This window comes from Protomyctophum bolini (assembly GCF_963924005.1).
Source record: "Protomyctophum bolini genome assembly, chromosome: 22".
NCBI lineage: Eukaryota > Metazoa > Chordata > Actinopteri > Myctophiformes > Myctophidae > Protomyctophum > Protomyctophum bolini.
In genome coordinates, this window is record NC_137883.1 from 10,353,981 (window position 1) to 10,375,170 (window position 21,190).

At 44.1% G+C, this 21,190-nt stretch overlaps 1 protein-coding gene across 3 annotated transcripts in view; it reads right to left on the reverse strand.

Annotated features, from left to right (window-relative positions):
• ehmt1b (euchromatic histone-lysine N-methyltransferase 1b) overlaps positions 1 to 21,190 on the reverse strand; it is a 36,657-nt gene that overhangs the window by 5,576 nt on the left and 9,891 nt on the right. For all 3 annotated transcript variants that reach the window (XM_080756708.1, XM_080756709.1, XM_080756707.1), the window contains exons 2-19: positions 17,858 to 17,945; positions 17,163 to 17,710; positions 16,638 to 17,058; positions 15,966 to 16,114; positions 14,752 to 14,913; positions 12,925 to 12,996; positions 11,578 to 11,683; positions 9,633 to 9,770; positions 8,948 to 9,234; positions 8,095 to 8,327; positions 7,349 to 7,558; positions 7,181 to 7,263; positions 6,989 to 7,095; positions 5,378 to 5,500; positions 4,908 to 5,006; positions 4,468 to 4,572; positions 3,880 to 4,034; positions 657 to 827 (exon numbers count right to left, since the gene is read on the reverse strand). In XM_080756708.1, the coding sequence (XP_080612834.1) occupies positions 657 to 827; positions 3,880 to 4,034; positions 4,468 to 4,572; positions 4,908 to 5,006; positions 5,378 to 5,500; positions 6,989 to 7,095; positions 7,181 to 7,263; positions 7,349 to 7,558; positions 8,095 to 8,327; positions 8,948 to 9,234; positions 9,633 to 9,770; positions 11,578 to 11,683; positions 12,925 to 12,996; positions 14,752 to 14,913; positions 15,966 to 16,114; positions 16,638 to 17,058; positions 17,163 to 17,710; positions 17,858 to 17,945 (3,257 nt within the window). The remainder of the gene's footprint in view (positions 1 to 656; positions 828 to 3,879; positions 4,035 to 4,467; positions 4,573 to 4,907; positions 5,007 to 5,377; positions 5,501 to 6,988; positions 7,096 to 7,180; positions 7,264 to 7,348; positions 7,559 to 8,094; positions 8,328 to 8,947; positions 9,235 to 9,632; positions 9,771 to 11,577; positions 11,684 to 12,924; positions 12,997 to 14,751; positions 14,914 to 15,965; positions 16,115 to 16,637; positions 17,059 to 17,162; positions 17,711 to 17,857; positions 17,946 to 21,190) is intronic.

A 21,190-nucleotide genomic window follows, 5' to 3' on the forward strand; every position in this document is an offset into this window, starting at 1 on the left:
CAGGCCTCCATATATGGTCACGCCTTGTGACATCACGCATTCAACTCCATATATGGAGCTGACCTGTTCTGACATTCCATATGTTGATCTGACCTCATCAAACCTTGTACACTCAAGACACGCTCCATATATGGCCAGACCTCATCAAACCCTGTAGCCCAGGTTCAGGTGGATGCGTGCACGTGACCTCGCCCTCAGGGCGTCTTACTGGTTAGTATTATTATCAATATTATTAGGACGCACACACAGATTAGACACAACATGCGGAAACAACGGTCGGACATGCACTGCTCTGTGCTTGCTCTTAGGGTTTGAGGTAGGTTGTCAGTCTAATGACAGTCGGACCAATAGTACGTCTACTCTAAACTGAAGTCTGTACCCTAATTATTATAACATGGGTAGTCCAGTCCCAATTACTACAAAACCGTCTGATCGCAATTATTTGAGATTGCATAAGCACACGCCAAAGCACCAAACAGCTATTAGAGAAAGAGGCTTGAGGTGCACACCTGTAGTGCACCAGATGCAGTGCATCAACAACGCGGTCCGATACCGGGCTAGATGAGGCTTGTATCGTGTTGCCATTTGTACCCTCAAATGTCTCGTTTCTTTACACACACACACACTCTATTGGACAGTTAAAACATAAAACTGACCTGTAAAGGATTATTTCTGCATTCTTAGGGGACGAGAGGTTTTTGGCTTCTCTTTCCCTCCTGTTAGCTTGCAAGATGGCCCAGACTTTGGAGCTGTGGTTGCAGCAGTCTGGAGGAGTCTCTCCCTCTCGATTCTTCAGGTTGACGTCGGAACCTCGAGACAAGAAGAGCCTGGGAAAGAGAATCCCCCCACTTAAAATGACCTGTTTACCTGGAATGCTAGTTTCTTTGAAGCACTCAGTTGTTCTAAACGCCTACATTCCCTAATGCCTAAATTGCTAATTGTAACACCAAGACATGCCATCGTACATCATAGTAATTTACACTTGTAATAGTAGGTTTACACTTATAATTTACCAGACATACAGAACATAATTAGACTAAATGACACTAGTATAGTGGCAATTAGCAGCGTATACTACTGTACACAGTACACCTGTGTTTGTTACATCACTGGAGGCAAACCTCACGTTATCCCTAACTACTGTAATTAAATGGAATGTTTCATTAACATTTACATGACTTTCATAATATAAAAGCAATCATATTTCTGTAGTCTCATACGTATGATTCAGGTCAGCCTGCTTTACAACGGTGAGAAAATACAATCCAAAAACAAAATGAACAAAAAGGTAATGCACCGATGTATTATCTGTACACGGCCAATATTCGCCTCGTTTACCGCTATTGACTTTCACAGATGGCATTGGCCAATGGTATGTTTTCTGCAGCCTGTCAATCTGTCATCTGCAGTTCCCAACTATATCCCTAGGGGGTGTTATAATACCATACTCACACACTACACATGCCAATGAAACAAGTGCACATGTGCATTGCAACAGGTACTGCATGCACTTCATGTTTACATGCAGACAGAGACAAGATGTCGGCTATGTGGGATTTCTTCACTGTCTCAGAGAAAGATCACCGTTTAGCAAAGAGGGGGTAATACCACCAAGGATTTCAACACCACAAATCTGAGGGTCATTTGAAAAGCAGACACATCAATTGACATGTTACTGTAAGTACAGAAAGTTACATTTTTGTCAATGTAGGTAGTTGTATGGCAGGCAGTTTTCATAGAGAAATATTTGTATTTTGTTGTAATCAGAGGCTCCTATTGTGTTGTGTTGCACAGCAGGCTAGTAGTGACTGGCTACGTTTACATGAGCAGTTAAATCCCCTTTTCATTCCGAATAGAAGTTCAATCCTATTAAACGTTGTTATGTAAACACCTACAAAAACTTACATCCGAATGAAAACGCTCGATGCGATCTAAAAACCATTCCGATGTCACTGGCCGGATTACTCCGATTTTCAATGCGATTGAAAGAAATTTGACTCATGTATACACTGCTTCGGATGTAAATTCATTCTGGTCTTTCTGAGCATGCTCCAAGGCGCTCATATAATCCAAGGCGCGCCGTCGGCGCCGAGGAGTTTGCACATAGAGCGCGTTATTTCGTTCCTTTTTTCAGATCCGAAATCCACAAAAAAAACGTGGAGCAGCAGCAGATGAGATACCCCTGATCTGTGTGTGTGTGTGTGTGTGTGTGTGTGTGTGTGTGTGTTCAACGGTCTCTCTCTCTCTCTCTCTCAAAAATAACGAGCGACCCGATACAATAATAATCATCAGTGTTGCGTTGCGTGCCCTGGCCGTGCTGTAGATACAAAGTATAGTAGTAGGCCTACAAATAAAAACGAGATGATCAACTTCCCAGCGGAGAAGCGGAGCCGCAGCGGGTGGGGAAAAAAAGACGGTAAACACTAAACATATATGCCCGCACCGCCCCTATCCAATCAAAAGCCTTCCCTGCCCCGACGCTAATGCGGAATGAAATTATGGGATCTAAAAGTTTCGTCCATGTAAACAATCATTCGGAATGACCATTTCCAATGTAAACACGCACGCAAAAACATTACATCGGATGTATTTTATTCGGAAGTATTTATTCTGAATGATCAGCCTGCATGTAAACGTGGCCATTGTGATGATTATTTTTACGGATTATTCCTGCAACTAAACTTAAAACTAAGGGGGAACGGGCATTTGCAGTGGTTCTGCGTCTGTTGACGGTTTTAAGAACTTGTTAAAAACGTTTTTATTTCGTAAGCATTTTTATCTTATTTTATCCTATGTTTTACTTGACATATTGTGCATTTCAATGTTTTGCTTTCTCTTGTTGTTCTTGCTCTTATGTTTTAATTTGATTGTTTTACCTTGTTGTCCACTGTACAGCACTTTGTAACAATGTTTTGAAAGGTGCTTTATAAATAAAATGTACTTATTTAATAGTGCATCTTGACTTCAATATATACAGTATAATCCTCCCTATGGGTTTATGATAATTTGTAAGGGTGCAATTGCAAGCATCTGTAGGCCTGGGGTTACTGTTAAATCAAATGTTTGGCTGAATAGGTGTCCCTGTCCATCCATGGCATCTAGTTACACTTGTAACAGTACTGACCATGATTCTGGCAACAATACTGACCATGATACTGAGTTACTGGCCATGATATTACTGACCAGGATACTGACAGTGACAAGATACTGACCACATCTGTTTGCAACAGAAAGTTATGAAGGTTATTTAGCTGGATGTCAGGCAACAGGTTATATTACATAACATTAAACTAAAGATTGTTTCATAAATGTGATTGAATATGTGCTCATTAACAGATAAGAGTGATAAAGGCTGAAGTAATTTAACATTGTGCTTTTTAAATAATTATTTAATTATTTTCCCGGCACAAAGGGGAAAATGAAACAACAAAAACAATCGGTATCAGCCAAGAATGTCCATATCGTTGTATCCCTGACAAAACGCCATTACGTAATGCTCAACATTATTAAGTACATAATTTGGATGTACACAGTAAAAACACTCACATTGTATAGTGTACGCATGCGTGAGAGTGCGAGTGCGTGAAAGTCACACACGTTACCGCAGTGAAATTTGTTCTCCGCATTTGACCCATCTCTTGGAGCGGTGAGCTGCAGCCGTGCCGCGCTCGGGAATCATTTGATTAGTTGATTTGACCCCCCCGATCCAACCCATTGATGCTGAGTGCCAAGCAGCATCATTTTTACAGTCTTTGGTATGACCCGGCCGGGGATCGAACCCCGACCTCCCAGTTTCAGGGCGGACACTCTAACCACAAGGACCACCGTCTGGTTGAGTGTGAGTGTGAGTGTGCGTGCGTGTCCATATCCAGTACTCACAAGACACATTCCGTCCTATTCTCACGTGCAGCGATGTGAAGAGGGGAGTCACCGTGGACGTTGACAGCTAGAAGGTCACAATGTGCATCCAGGAGCAACTGTGCGATGTCAACACTGCCACTGAACGCTGCCCAGTGAAGGCAAATGTTCTCCTCCTGAAGATGCGACAAGAACAATAGCACATATTACCCACGTGAACCCCAGCTTTCCTATTCTGGGCAAGTATTTTAACTTCAAGAGAAAATCAACAGAAAAGAAAATGTGTGATACGTCTTATTTTATTTTCCTGAACTGATTATTTAACAAAGACCCACAGAATTGTTTATTCATAAGCGTGTCCACTCAGCTCTCATGGACAATACATGTCATCCAACTTCTGGTTCCAGTTTGGCTCCCAGTGCCTGACATATCTACCAGACCATAAAGTCTCTGTTCTTTTCTTTTATAACTAGCCTAGGTAAAAAAGTCCTCCTTTTTAGCTGCTGTACCGCCTCTGGAAAAAATTATTTACCCCATGGGATAAATAAAGGTTTCTATCTATCTACTGTATCTATCCATCTATCCGATATAATTAATCCAGAACCTCACCTTGTCCCTGATGCTGATGTCAGCCCCTTTAGACAGAAGCAGCTTCACCTGGTCCACATGCTTGTATTCTGTAGCCCAGATCATAGCCGTCCAGCCACCATCATCCTAAACAATAGTCGAGGAGATCAAAAGTAAATCAATTCTTCAATGACATAACACGATAAAAAGCCTAAAAGAATAGAATTAATTCTGCAAGAATGAGTAAAGACATTTTTAAAAAGTTAAAGAAAAAAAGTCAATTATCTGTACAAATGGCGAATGGAGATTCCTATTGCAATTTTAATTCATTTTTCTCTATAGGACGGAATTAAGTAAGTAAGTCAGTCACTTAAGTTTGCGTCTAAATCAAAAGTGGTCCTTTGGCGATCAGAATGAAGTTTCCATGAAGACAGGGCACAGCAGTGATCAGTATGTGTCACTGAGAAGCAGTACATACTAACCTGACAGTCGATGTCTACCAGTCCAGAGAGAAGGTACTCAACAACGTCGTAATGACCAGACTTTGCCGCTAGGTGGAGACACGTGAACCCCTCTACATCCTGAGGAAATGAGAACAGGTTGCATGAAACCTCAACAAAAACCTCAACACATAAATAAACAGACTCCAGTGTAATTGACAAATTGTTTGAGATTATCCTGGCTGCCTTGAAAGTAACCCATTTTGGGCGGGAACCCCTTTTGGTGTTTTAAATATTATGCTATAATTTAGCTATTGAAAAATAGCAGATCTACAAGCTCATAGCGCACCACCGAGTGGCGCACTCCGAGCTTGGTCTGCTATTTTTGAAAAATCGTGAAAATATTTATTTCAGAAAACTGGAGGATTTAAAAGATTTTTATTTATTTTGAGGTCAGGCCTAAATGTGAATGAATCAATTTAGCTGTTGGACATTGAAGTTAAAGTTCTTACCCTCTGTCTGGAGCTGGCTCCAGCTCTCAACAGGTAGCATGCTGTGTCTATGTGGTTGTTCTCACAGGCCTCCATCAGCGGTGTGCGCTGGTCCTCGTCACACATATTTAAGTTAGCACCAGCCTGAATGGGACACAACACAAACATGGGTTATTAATACTTATGTACTTATGTAGGGGCATGACATTTTAGGGACGTTTGGCATGAAATAAAAACTTCAAATTCAAGAATTTCTGTACAAAATCACACCCGTGTGAACTGAGTGGTGCAACTCCCCTCTCTTCCCCCCCTCCTCTCTCTCTCTCTCTCTCTCTCTCATTAGCAGGCAACAGTGCAGCACTATCTCTCTCTCGGTTTCTGGCACAACAAGCACCCCTACTGGTACTCATAGTCATACTGGTGCTCATTAACGTCACATAGGTGAACACATAGGTGAACACGGACATTGCTGTTCCTTGGAGTGGTTGCACCACTCAAAAATATTACAAATTATCACAGGGCAATCTACAGTCCTCAACTGCACAAGGCAGTAATTGTCATTTGATTTGTATGGTCAGTGAGTGCATTTGGGGTTTATAGCCATGCGGTGGGGTTAATAGCCATGATAGTGGCAGGTTTGTGGAAATTATGCATGCACGCACACGCACACACACACACACACACACACACACACACACACACACACACACACACACACACACACACACACACACACACACACACACACACACACACACACACACACACACACACACACACACACACACACACACACACACACACGTTGGCTGAGAGAGCTGTCTAAAGAGATGAGTACTATGTAAAACACATGGCAAGCCCAGACCCTTGGGCTTAAGCGTGAACCAGCATTCTATGCAGGGCTGCAACTATCCATTCTTTTCTTAGATATATACTATCGACTTCTTTTCAGATTAATCAAACAATCGAGAAGCGAATCAAAAAAAAAAAAGTAAATACTTTTTTTTCTTCAATCATCCAAATTGATTAATATGATGAACCACTTGGGCCCCATTTCATACTTGGTCATACAGCAAAAATAGCGATCTACAAGCTCAGATCTGCTATTTTTGTTATTGTATAAAAAGGAAAATCTTTTTTACCAGCTGCGAAGCAGGCTGGTAAAGCCGACCTCTCAGCCAATGGGATAGTATTGCAGCCTACAACAACCCACTAGTGTGTGTGTGTGTGTGTGTGTGTGTGTGTGTGTGTGTGTGTGTGTGTTTGGACTCAAGCACTGAGACACATGTTTCGAGTGTGTGGGATATCAGAAGTAATTGAAAATATTTGTGCCTAATGTATTTTATAAATGTGGACTCAGATAAAGAAATTGAAGTGTGTGTGTGTGTGTGTGTGTGTGTGTGTGTGTGTGTGTGTGTGTGTGTGTGTGCAGCTGGTAAAATATGTCTTGTTTCAATTCTTTAATTCGTTTTTTTAAATAATTAAAATAAATTATCTATAAATTGATTAGTTGGGTAGCTGTTGGACCACTTATTAAAATTAAGTGATATAGATGTATAGATACATTCAGTACTAGGTGCAGGACTCCCCAGAGTCCCCACCCAGTCAGACATCGGTGACAGGGTCTCTTACTTGTACGAGCATGTGACAGATCTCTTGGTGGCCCGTCTCAGCTGCAGCATGGAGCGGTGTGCGTTTATTATGAGTCTCCATCTTGAAGTTGGGGTCTATTCCTTCCACTGGAATAAACAGACACATTTTCCATCACAAGACAAACTAGACAATGTGTGGAGTGAGACATTTGTAATAAGGGGGTTAACGCACCCAACATCAGCACTACTTTCTTGAGCTCCCCTTGTTTGGCTGAGATGTAAAGCTGCTTGGGATGGAAGCGAAGTTTCTTGGGTCTAATTAGAAACAAAAAGAAAATAAACAATCAAGGCAGCATGTAATGTTATGCAAATCACATGATACTTTAGAGATAAGACTTACTTCTCTGTATCAAGGGCCAGAAGAATACTGTCCAGGGTTTCCTTCGGTGGTCCTTGCAGGGTTACAGGAACGTCCCCCATCCCAGCCAGAGCTACGCCTATCTTGGACCCTCCAGGAATTGCAGAGGTATCAATCCCCTGTCCAGAACAACTAGGCAGAGAGCTGTCTGCCCTGCCACCCACCTCACCACTTACAGCCACGTGAGATGTACTGCAAGGATAAAGAGGACATGTATTACAGTACATTAGTACATTATTTTGAATATCGGTAATGGTAATTATAAAATACTACTCAAAGTTAAGTGACTGGTTATCTAAGTGTAGGACCGGCCACAGTGGTATCCGTCAACCCTCGTGATTATGAAAGAGTATGGATCTAAAGATCCCTGTACAATGTAGAGGTAGTTTGATTGTAAGGCCAAATATCCTGGTTTATACAGAAGCTGCTGGTGGCGGGAGCGGGCAGATGAAGGTTCTAGTCTAAAGGTCTTTGACTCTTTACACATTGGGGGAGCTGTATGGGGGGGGGGGGGCACTTGTGTGCTAGCAGCAGCCACCTGTGGGCTCCGCCAAGCTTTGGTCAACTCAACTATCATCGCATCTCTGTATGTATTTCATGTATGTAACTATGGTGCCCTATCACATATCCATATGACGTGAAGGTGAATGAAAGCCTTAATTACAGTCAGCATTTCTTTGTATATTTCAGTAATAGGCCAATTATTTGTATGACGTCAACTACAGTACCTGCCAGTGGTGGTGTCCGCCCTTCCCTCCAGTGCCCCGGGTGTGGCCGGCCCCTGTGTGTGTGTCAGGGGCACCGTGGAGGTGGTATCAGCGTTGGCGATGGTGACCTCCTTGGCTTTGCCGGCCTCCTCTCCACAGTGTGGGCAGTAGCTCTGGCCTCTCAGCACCGAGGCACAGGCACCATGGAATCTGTGAGAGATGCTGACGTCGGGCTGGCACTCCAGGAAGGTCCCCTAGATGGAAAAGCAATAACCAGGCGAAAATGAATGCCAAGATAAAGAACCACTACAAATTACCTGGATTCTTGGCTGAAAACATTCATAGGTTTGTATATTTCCCCTTCACTGTATCCTTTCTCTTCAGTAAATTGTCTATATGAATTACAATAATATTGTAATTCATACTGAATATCGGTAATGGTAATATATGATACGTCGTTACGTATCATATATTATATGATACGTAGCTTGCGGAGTTAGTTCAGTCAGGTGTACTCGAGGGGTCGATATGCTGCATTACTATGTGGGTGTATACAGTGTTATGCAAGACCAACATGTCATGCTGATGTGGCAATAAGCTGGCCAATGGTGGCGGGGTATTTAAGATCACCTAAGACTGCATTCTTCTTGGAAGAATAAATGAAATGAGTACTGAAAGCATGGTAAGACCTGCACGCTATTTCCAGCATGTCCACTCATTCAAAAAGGTCACAATACACAGGACTGATGCGCTCGCCCCCTTGTAAGTGCAGCCATTTGTTTGACCAGATACCTCAACGGTATCCTTGTGAGGGTGATCCTTTACCTCGAGTCAATAAGATGCCATTAACATGTAGAAGAGTTGATCCACTCACAGCCCTGCAGAAGAAGCCACAGCCTGGGCAGCACTGGTGCTTCACCATGCCACCGCGGTGGTCCTCGCACAGCACCAGCAGCTGCACAGAGTTGGAGGGACGCATCATCTCGTGCTTCAGCACGGCGCCCTGGCAGCGGCTCAGCAGTCCGTCCACGCTCTCCGTGGCCATGCACTTCCGGTCGGCCAGGATGAGGATCTCGCGGCTCTTGGGCGTCTCCATGCGACAGCTGCAGAGCGGCAGCTCCTGAACCAGGTCCTCCTGCACCGGCAGGCCGGGAGACGCGCCTGCTCAGTAGGGGGTGCCACAGTTGATCACACACAGTTTTGGTTATTTAACCCATTCTGACCATTCTAAAAATGTCTGTTTGAAAATGACAGTTTTCTGAAAAAGCTATGTTTCTATGTCAGTCGTTCTTCGATTTTTAAAAAATAGCGATAGTAGAAGGCCTAGTGCACAGAATATACAGTAAATCTGTTTATTGCAAAGCCGCAACTTTGATCTTTACACACGATTTGACAGCCCCACCCCCCTCCCCCAAACCCCCACCCCTTTTCATTTCTAACACTTAATCTACATGCTTGACCACCTATCCAACCACTGCAGAATAAATTCCTAGCATTTCAGCAGATTCTTTCAACACACCATGAGAATACTATTATTATGAATTCATTTTAGCTCCGACCTGTCTTTTGTGAAGAAGCAGTGAGTTGTTCTTGGGCCATGGGGTTGTCCGACACTGGGGGAATCTCTGTGCACTCTGTGCTGGGTTCGGCTGGTGCCTGAACCGCTTCCTCCTGGGGTTCAACTGGAGCCTCGGGGACTGAAGGAGTGAAAGGGTCAATATTGCACCCATACAATCGTGTGACATTATCAACCAACAATATCTGAAATCACATTTTCATTAAAAGCCAATTAAATAGTTTTACCGGTATACATTCTATCACTCATTTGTGTATCACTTATGTAGAAGGAGAAAAAAAGGATCCCGCACACTGTCTTCACTTAACAGCATTTTATTGAGCAACGTTTCAGTGGTTCAGACCTTCATCAGGCATCCATCCAGTTGCCTGATGAAGGTCTGACTCTGAACCAATAAAAAGCTGTAAGTGAAGACAGCGTGCGGGATCCCATTTTTTGTTAGGTGAAACCTGAGCTAACATCAATTTGCCACCTAGTTAGACTGATCTGATTGGAACCTCTGGCCAACAGCAAAGCTGCCTTCTGGCCAATGGGAAGGAGAGGGTCAAATATCCCTGGCAGCCACGACGCAGGCTGCAGACAGGGCAACGCACGCAGCACAGAAGCATGCTCAACACTCACAGGGTGACGGGGAAGGAAGAGTATTCGATATAAATGCGGCTGAAACGGCAGTGACACAAACATACACGTTACTAAAATAATAATCAGACTAATATGGGGGGGGAAACACAACGGAGACAGCGCACACAAACAACTGCTGTGAGGCGCGAGGTTGTGACACAAACATACACGCAATAATTATACTAATATGGGGGGGGGGGTGGAGGACAACGTGGACAGTGCTTCTTTTCACCTGATAAATACCACTATGTGATCATTTCTTGTTTCTACTTCTCCAGTCCCAGGTATCCGACGCACATGTCCTCTGTAGGTGTGCATAAGGACTTTGTTCTTCTATGCATCACTTTTATGCCCATTAATATATGGAGATTTCTGTATCTGTCATTCTGTGTCGCTTCTATGCCAGTTCCAGAGCCTTAGATACTGTATAGACAGAGTTACGCAAACTGCGTTCACTTCATGGGGCCAGTCCAATGGCCCCATACATAGCTTCTCCTACATAGACTTCTATTGAGAATGGGGACAACCAACTGGGACAACCAACCAACCAGGTCCTGGACTGGAATTAGGCAGAAATGCATTGGACTCAGGCAACAGCCCAGCTTTAATGATCTTAAATCCCTTTATTTTAGATTGTTTTGTAGTAATAATACAACATAAACATTACAGAGACTTTAGTTGTTACTGTACAATACTTGTATACAACAGTTGTCATGTCGCACACATGCTTAAAATAGCTCTTATTTGCACCGCCCTCGTTGAAACCTCGAGCGCACGGTTTCTGCCCCCTCAATATCCTAACTCTTCTATTAGATGGCTCTGGCCAGTTCTGTTTCAGGCATGCCCAAAAATGGAGTCCAGGCCAGATAATGAAGTCAGTGCTGTGATGTCACCATTGACACCTCGGGGTACTCCTTAGGTTTGTGATTTTAATCGATATTATTTGGAGATCCACTGATTCAACAATTTCTCACTTGGGGGATCACTGCCTCGAGTTGTATGAGAAGCAGTTTGTCTAAAGTTGTTTTAGAAAAGTGCAATCTATACAAATAAAGTTTATCAGTATAATTATATTATGATATACATTATGTTTTATTCCCGTATTGAAAAAGAAAGGTGCTTGACCACAGTGGGTTGCTGTCCATTGATGGTGGTGCTGAACCACTCACAAATCGATGCATGTCGAGTGACATTTGCTTTCCTTAGTTTGCCCATTTGTAACCATGTGGACCCTAACCTGTTTGGTTAGACTTCTACACTCTCAGGGTTACATTTTACAGTGTAGTGCTGGGGGATGGTACCGTTACCTGACTTGACTTTTATCTTCCTTTTCCGTTTCCTGGAAGGCCTAAGCCAGGCGTTGTCTCCCTTTGTTTTCTTTTTCAATTTCCTCTTCATACTGGATTCGGAGCTCTGAAAAGGTGAAGTGAATTTGTAATTACCAAAGTGAATTTGACTGATGGACAGAAGGCAATTTGTAGGGCCTGGCCCCAGAGTTAGATTAGATTGGACTTTAATGTCCCCAGAGGGGATTTGTTTTCACAAATCTCCCTCTGGGTCAAATAAAAGTGTAATCTAATCCTACCTGGCCCCAAATATTTGTTCAATAGGCTGCTATTCAAACATAATTTTAATATTCTGAAGCATCATTTCTATTTTCTCTCTTTTACATTTGAATCATTACACAGCCACCATGTCACATGTGCACGCGGGAGTGCATCAATTTACAATTTAGGCAGTTGGCAAACGTGATTTACAGTAAGGAAGAACACATGGTAGTACATCAAATACATACAAGTACATACAAGAAGTCATCAAGAATCATAAGCAAGCTAAGAACCCAATATCTGTCTAACAGTAGAATATCTTCTGTACAGTGAAGCTATGAAGCATAATGATCTTTAAAATGTTTCCATTAACAATGTTGGCATAAGTTAGAGATTCACAGATAAAAATCAATTATGTTTTGATCAACTATAATGCAACTTTCCCAAGTTGACATTTCGTGGTTTTACAAAATAATCAATGACTGTGAATTGTGCAACTTCGTATATTTTGCGAGTGTCTCCCGAGGCGTTGCTTACTGTTTTTAGCCTCCAAGTATTTGGATATTTGCTTGGAAAATGTGCAGAATATTAAAAGCTTGACTACTGGGATCAGCTCTAGTAATTCGTCAGTTATGAAAGATTCAGAGTTGTGCCTTAATTATGTCTGAAAAATACCAGGCACGGAAGCTATGGCTGCGTGACGTAGGCGAGGCCCAAGCCGGGGGTCATTTACCTGCGACATCAGTAGCCTCTTTGTTGAATCTTATTTAAAAAGCCACTCTGTAAAGATCGGGTGCATAATTACAATGGATGATCCCGGATGGGGTATGATATATCGGCGAAACCGATCGCTCTAGTCCTCATTAGTCAATTGATGATATATCTGCCAAACCGATCGCTCTAGCCCTCATTAATCCATTGGAGACAGGTGCATAGGTACTAAGATCAAAGTACAGCGTGAAAGGCAATCCACATACTGAAACTTCAACAGAGACTCATTTCCAGAGGGTTAAAAATAAAATAAAACAGAGAGACATATTTTAACATTGTAACATGCACTCCCAGAGCCAGAAATGAAACCTTCACATGAGGATTGGCTGATCTTACCAGGTCTGACTCGGTGCCCTCTTCTTCGCCTTCATCTTCTGCAGACTCCTCAGACTCCTGCTCTTCTCCCAACTGCACGCCACAGAAAACAACACAACTCATCACCAACACATCACAGGAACCCTGCCTCATCCTCCCTGATACAGTTTGTATGAGAACATTGAAAGGGTATGTTTACTTTGTCTCATACTTTAAGGGATGTTCAAACATAGTGTCTTTTTGAGGGGCATCATCAGAATGGTGAATATAAAAATATCTTAGCCATTCACCGTCATATGAAGCAAAACTATTCTACGACTACAGTGCAAATCAAGAATTGCAAACTGATGTTTCACAAGGAAAAAGGAGGTAATGCATGCAGATAGTAGTAAAAGAAAACTATGCATTAAATGGAAACGGTGCATTTATATAGCACCTTTATCCAAGGAGCTTTACAATGACTGAATTACATTCACCCATTTCACACACATTCATACACACACAGACGGCAGATGAAACCATGCAAGGCAGTGCCTTGCTCAAGGACACTTCAACAATAACTCTGGGGGAGCCCGGGATCGAACTGGGAACCTTCCGGTTTCCAAACGGCCGCACTAACTTCTGAGCCCCTGTCGTCCATTTGGACATCATGATCAATGGCACAACACCTACTCAAGATCTGACCACAATCGTCCGGTACCTCCTACTTTTCTGGATAACAATATCCCTACATGTAACTTTAACTGTGGGTCCAGTACACAGTGTAATTTCACTGCCAAATGTGACACCAGACAACACTCTCTCTCTCTCTCACAAGTAAGACTGTTGTATTCTCTCTCTCTCCCTCCCTCTCTCCGTCTCTCGCATGCACGCACGCTCCACATTGTAATTAGCAGGCAACAGTGCAACACTCTGTTTCTAGCTCAACAGCGCCACTTTGGCACCTGCCGGTACCCTAAACATAGGGACATACATACAGACATAGGGACAGACATTGCTGTTTCTTGGAGTGGCTGCACCACTCAAAAACATTTACTGTAACAAAGCGCAAACCAGCATGTTTTGTTATACTCGTTTGATGTGGTGGTTGATATTTCACATAGGTGTGTCTATGACCCCACACCACCATATAAGGGAGACTGTTACTTGATTACTGTCACCTGATGAAGGCCAGTCATGGCCGAAATGTTGTGTACTACGTCTGTGCTTTAATTTAATAAAAGCACTGTGGAGCAGAAGCTATTGTGCAGACTTCCCTGTATCAACCTTTAGTCCAGCACCAGCGAGGGACTGGATTTGCGCAAGCCCCTTGTTTTTTAAACAACACCTACTCAAGTCACGACAAGCCCTTTTAGTATACTAACTGCCACTGGCATGGGCCCCACTGGATTAGGTGCGTTATTTGGATAGAACAATGTTGCATATTGAATTCCAATAGAAAGCAAGAGTCAGTGATGTTATAATGAGGCCTGATGAAGGGCCATGGTCGAAAGCTTGCTATATAAAATATACAAATAAATCTAATTTTGCACAGTTTTGAGTGTGTGGACTAGACTGCCTTTTATTCTTCATATGGTTTCCTTTTGGCTCCAGCACTTCACCCATGCAAGACTACTGGCAGATGAGGGGTGGTTTTATCACTATTAGTATTCAGTGATATATAGCCATATCAGCCCTATAAGTAAATTGAGTGCATTTAATACTGAAGGTCAGTCATCCTCTCGGCACTCATTGCCCACATCTCTCTTCAATGGCCAGTCCCCAAAAAGCAGAAACGCTACGCAAGTATTTTAAAAAGCCAACGCCGTAACAAGGCCAATACTAAAATAAACGGTCTTTTGTTCCAACCTGCGAGGCGGGTTCAGACGAGCTCGTTTCCTGGGTGACGCAGACACTTCCATCTCTGGGCGGTTGCTCCTCCTCTTCGTCCGACTCGTCTCCGTCCTCCGACTCGTCCTCCTCAGACTCATTTTCCACTCGCTCCCCATTCACATTAGCCAGCTGTTTGGGCTAATGATGTGTGAAATGAGACAAAGAAAAAGAAAAAAAAGGAATGGAGATTATTCACCACTTTTGGCATCCTTAAAATAGCCAATAGATAATCTCACGGCGTCCCATCGCGGCCCGTTGTGAGCTTGTAGATCTGCTATGTTCGCTATTCATCGTACGACGCATGTATAAAGGGCTTAAGTACATCCGTTGTAAGGTTATTACACTTAGTCAGACAATGGGAATTAGCTCAGTCCCATCAGTCACCCAGTAGCGTATGGCTATTTCTCAGTCAACTGACTGACACTCTTCATAACAGTTTTGGTTACAATGTGGGTATGATGATCCAACGTTACCTAAATGCACAGACATCGAATGCTGGTATAAGTATAGACAGTATGTCCAAACATCTCATATTTGGCCTATCGTGCGTATGGTGCTGTCCTTTTTCAACTAAACTATATGTTCCATTTTCCCTGGATGTGTTGTATGTGTGCCACAATGTGTTGTGTTTTCACATCAATTATTAGATTATGGCTCTGCTGCATCACTTCTACAGAGAATATATCTGTAGCTGCCCAAAAAAGTGATTTTGGGTCGTCCCTTAAGGCAGAGGTTTTCAACTGGTGGTCTGTGGACCACTGGTGGTCCGTGAAGGTATTGTATGTGGTCCCTGGCCATGCATTTAGTATGTTTTTTATCAACCACTAGTTGGGAAACGAAGAGGAACAAAAGTCAGAACACGAAAGTTGTTTGGCATGAGGAGACGCATGCGTGTATCAAAGTTGTATTGCTGAAGGTGAACGGTTCATGAGCTATGTCTGTTCAAAATTAGCATTTTCAATTGAGTGCTATAGCGCCACCCTTTGGTCAATGGTTGTGTGCTCACTGTTTGGCCTAGCCCTCTACCATATTGCCAAGTAATGCGAAAACTGACTGCATGGTTAAGACAGAACTGCAATTTTTGACGGACGGAAAAACATACGAATACAATAAGGGACCATAGGCCCTTCGTGCTTGGCCCCTTAAAAAAACAAATCATCAACTCAATATTTAAAGGGAAGGGCAAAGACCTGTTGGCTCTCCGCCGAGCGTTGTAGCTGCTGAAACATCTCCAGCACGGTCCGCTGCCGTAGAACTTTGGCTTTCTTCTTGGGGACAAAGCTGTAGGTTCCCATCTTCCTCTTCTTTTTACGAGATGGCATGACTCCTGAGAGAGAGACTGGGGTAACACAAAAAAATAATTTTGTGAGCGTATAGTGAGTGGTGCAAATGTTCCATTCCCGTCTATAGATAACCTCAAAACCAGACAAAGTGGGCCTTAATTGGCCAGTTTTATGTCATGCTAGCCTCGATACCCAGGCTTTCATTTCGTCTGCGCGAAAAATGAAAGCCTGGATTTGCGCATGGGCTGCACTGGTCTAAAAGTGGGATCGCTCCAAATGATGTGTCGTCAGGGCTCTGAGCGGTGTGCACCCCTCAAAATAACACCGTTAGGAAATTATTACCAGTCGAATTCAAACGAGGCTATGCGTGGTTTCTGCTTCTGGTCGACACAATAACAGTGCTGCACTGGGGGGGGGGGGGGGGGGGGAGGAGAGACCGGGGCTGACGGACAGATCGGTGAACCAATCAGGGTGCGCGTTTTTCTGAGCCCTGGCCCTCCCATCTAGGCCAGAAATGTCTAGGGTTAGCTCAGGCTAATGTCATGCATGTTCTCGTCATTGGCTTCAGTGCAGTCTAACCTAGACTAGGCTTGGCTGGGGCTGGCCTTGGGGCTGAAACCACGGCCGACGCTGGGGCTGCTGGTGGTGAGCCTGATGAAGTTGCTGGAACCGAATCTGGCGTTTCCGCTGGGCTCTGAGGTAGCTGGGTCTGTGTGGCGGTCGGCTGCGTGGCGGTCGGCTGCGTGGCGGTCGGCTGCGTGGCGGTCGGCTGCGTGGCGGTCGGCTGCGTGGCGGTCGGCTGCGTGGCGGTCGGCTGCGTGGCGGTCGGCTGCGTGGCGGTCGGCTGCGTGGCGGTCGGCTGCGTGGCGGTCGGCTGCGTGGTGGTCGGCTGCGTGGTGGTCGGCTGCGTGGCGGTCAGCAGCGGGGCGATCTCCTCCTGTGGTGTAACGGGACCCTCCACTTTTGCGCCGTTTCCTTCTCTTAGTTCCCTGTTCAGAAGCTGTAAACGACAAGAACCAAGCCTTTATGATCCAGCATTTATGTGTTACTATGTAAAAAAAAAAAGTTTAGATCATTCCCATCCAGCTTATGTGTATTGGTTACCTTTTGTGCCAGGCTGACAGCAGGCCTGGACATGGTCTTGCGTGCTCGGTTTGTTATAATGAGTGGTGGAGGAGAAGTACTAGGTGCAGGACAATGCAATGGGGCTATGCCATTTTTAGTATCTGTCTGTGACGCCCCTTGTCCAAAAGTGGTTCCGGCACTGGTGTCTGTCCTTAGTGCACCCGAACTCGGGCCACGACCAGATGCCGAGGATGGTCCGCTTTTGACCATATGTCCTAGCATTGTGTGGGGCAATGAGGGAAACCACTTAGCATTCTGTGAGGTAACCCCCAACCTCGATGATGCCGCCACAGAACTACTCTCCTGCTGCTTGCTGAGGATTAATCCATTGCTTCCGGTAACAGAACCATGCGGCAGCTCCCTCTCCAACATTCCATTCTCATTGACCAACAATAACATTTTGCTGTCCTCTGAAAGGCTGTGCTTCGGGCTCCTATGTCTGCTACTGTATTCTGTGCCCTCATAGGTCCCATTTAGTGTTGCGTCACTTCCAGGCGGAGGACCAAGTCTGGTTGCAGCCTCACGGTCTGTGAAAAGGAAGAAGGAAAGAAAAGTCTAAAAGGTCAAACGAAAACCATTCAAAATGAAGGCAGGTCAATGCAGTGACTCCTTTATGAACTTTACATGACAAATTAACCAGTATAAAGACAAATATTTAAATGTATTTATATCACCTCTCTCTTCTCCATTGTTAGGAGAATCCATTCCTTCTTTCCCTGTGGGCTCTCCTTTACCCACGCTATCCTTGGCCAGGCCAGGAGGCTGATAAAAATAATACAGTTCAGGAATAGTATATTAGTGATTTATTAATCTAAATCTACATAAACCTTTTAAATGCATGGCTGTCGTGTGTGTGTGTGTTGGGGGGGGGGGGGCAGTCATTTCGAGAGCATAGATTACTCAAGTTGTTCAAATGCTAAAGTAAAGAAATTACAGCATGAGGGAAAGCCAATTGAATTATGTATGACACATATTATCTCCAGCTAAAACAGAATGTCCATTCGGTAGATTCAAAAGAATCTCCAGCACCCATAGAGGCTGTTAAAAGGTAAAACCAGTAAATATCCCTCCTCTATAACCTGCCAACCCATGCACCAGGCTAGCCTGCTGGCCACTCTGCAGTTGCAGCAGACGACCAGACCGCTTCTAAAAGCATGGGAAAATATCTGCTCTGAAGCAGGTGACAGAGGCCCTCTACCGAGAGAATGTTTTACAGAGAGCATCTGTATCTCACCCACTGTCATTTTTCAGAGACTCTTATGTAACTCTTGTGTTGTCTACTCATTGTCACTTACACAGTGACGATGCGTAACACAGTGGCAACTTGCCAAACCAAAAGCTAAAAGGAAGAGGATATTATTGGATTCACGTCAGTTAGTCCTTCAACATCACCACAGCCAGTGCCTGTATATTCAGTCACCTCATTCTCTGGGTCTTTAGGGGATAACAGAGTGAAGATAGACCTACTGTCAGCTTATTGTCCACCGTGTCCTCGATTTAGGCCTCACCCTTAACATGAACAGAATCCCATTTCATACCTCCCCACATTCTCTCAATTAATCACCAGAGAATGTCAACCAAGATTAATCTAAAGCAGACTTTATATAGCCCATGATCCAATGGCCTACTACAGGCAGGAGGAAGACTAGTTTGCATGTGTGTTAACAAAAGGGCTCCAGCAGACAAAGAAGTCTCTCCTCGATGCCTTCAACAATGAAACACACAGAATGAGCTGCGGCTAGTGAGAGAGACTGAATGGTCAAATGTAGGACTAGTAACTCTGAACTGAACAGCAGGATAATTTAGACCAGTAATTCACCAAACATAAACTGGGGGGGGGGGGGGGGGGAATCTTACTTAGAGACTGAAGCAGCAACATTAAAGCTGATGATGACTGTGAGGGCCTGTTCCAGGGGAGGACAGACCCTGTGACCAGCACAACAGTGAGTTCTTTACAGAGAACATGGAGGACAACATCTAAAGCCTCTATGGTGAGGCATCTGGAGGAATGCCGACGTAAAGGGCAGAGAGAGAGGAAGAACCCTTTAGTTTTCCCTTTATGGATTTTAGGAATGTAAGAGGAAATACTGTCCTCAGATGTCCCCCTAGTGGATGGAAAAGGAAACCACACACGTTAGAGAAAGAAAAGGGAGGGGGAGGGGAGAAAGAGAAAGCAGTCTGCAGATCTCCGCCATTTTGTAAGCAGACTGTTTACTGACACAGCATGCCATTGCCCATTGCAGCAGCTTTCCACTAGATGGTGAAGGTAGTATGGGGCAGCATTCTAGGGACCTGCCGAAAGGAGTTCTATATACCTAATGACCTACAAGTTCTCATGACAATGAATCTGCGCAAAACAAAAATAAATGATCAATGCCCTTCAAAAAACAAACAGATTGAAGCTTCAACAATGACCAAACAAGCAATGACTTCAAATCTGAATAAACTGATATGGAAAAAAATATATATATATATATTTATTCTAAACATGGTGCCGATGTCACTGTAGCTGAAAATACAGCGCTCATGACTAAATCTTACCAGCTTGGGCTATTTCTGAACCAGTGTACTCTGTCTGGAGAGAACCCTACGACAGGAAGATGATATGGTGCCTAGTGTCGAGGCCTTCAAGTGAACACAAACGTAACTGATCTTCCACAACGGGCTACATAGCTATGCCTGAAAAATGTGTCCACCTTGAGACTACCTTTGCAGGAGCAGGAACACATGCTTACATAATGGGTTCTTTTCTATGTGACTGACAGCTCAAGGGTGCCAGCAGCCCCACACCGAGAGCAGGAAGACACAGCAGCCACGCAAAAGGCCACCACTGCATGCATATATACGGGAAACAATCATCTCTCTCATCTTTTTTTAGTTATCGTTTAAACTTTATATTAACCCAAGAAGGTACGGGCAATAACCGGGTCAATGGATTAGTTGATTGACAACTGCACAAACTGAGGACAATGTATCATCATATCATCCCCCATTCCACAGGACAGCTTGTTTCTTTGGGTCCTGTGTGTGTGTGTGTGTGTGTGTGTGTGTGTGTGTGTGTGTGTGTGTGTGTGTGTGTGTGTGTGTGTGTGTGTGTGTGTGTTCAAGTATGTCCCTGATTGTATTGTACTGTATGGCTGGGTTTAGGTTGTCCATCATGCTTGCCCCATGAGATCTCATTAGACTGCCCGTGAGGGATAGTTGGAAGTAACACAAGATGGACAGAGAGAGAGGGGGAGAGAGAGAGACAGACAGAGGGAGACAGGCAGAAGGAGAGAGAGAGAGAGAGAGAGAGAGAGAGAGGGAGACAGGCAGAAGGAGAGAGAGAGAGAGAGAAAGAGAGGGAGACAGGCAGAAGGAGAGAGAGAGAGAGAGAGAGAGAGAGAGAGAGAGAAAGAGAGGGAGACAGGCAGAAGGAGAGAGAGAGAGAGACAGGCAGAGAGAGAGAGAGAGAAAGAGACAGAGGCAGGCAGAAAGACAGACAGACAGAAGGTAAAAACAGACATGCATGGTCTGAGCCTAAACATCTGCCAGGAACGTAAATACCATTGTGCCTGATCTCCATGATGAAGTCAGGCTGCTCCTCCAACATCACAAATGAAACCATTTGCCTTGTGCAGTTATTACTTTCAACACAGTTTTGAGTTCTCCATGAAAACATAAACTGTGCTAACGATGAAGAGCTCTCCAACAACAGGATCCAAGACGCTGGCTTGAAACCAATGACACAGCACTGTTTGCTGTCTTCCCACCCCCCAGCCTCTGAGGCAGAGCTAGAGCCACGGGCTACTGTACCTGCAACAGCAAAGAATCCTCGAATTCACCAAGAGCTCGGGAGGAAAAGGACTGTGATCAGTGTATGTGTGGTTTGTGCGTGTGTGATCAAGCAGCACACACTGTCTGCCACCTTTTAGTACAAACTAAAAAAGAAAAAACATCTCACTAGAAGACAAATCACAGCTTAAAACTGAAATATTCATGTCTGGAGAAAGAAACAAGAAAATAAA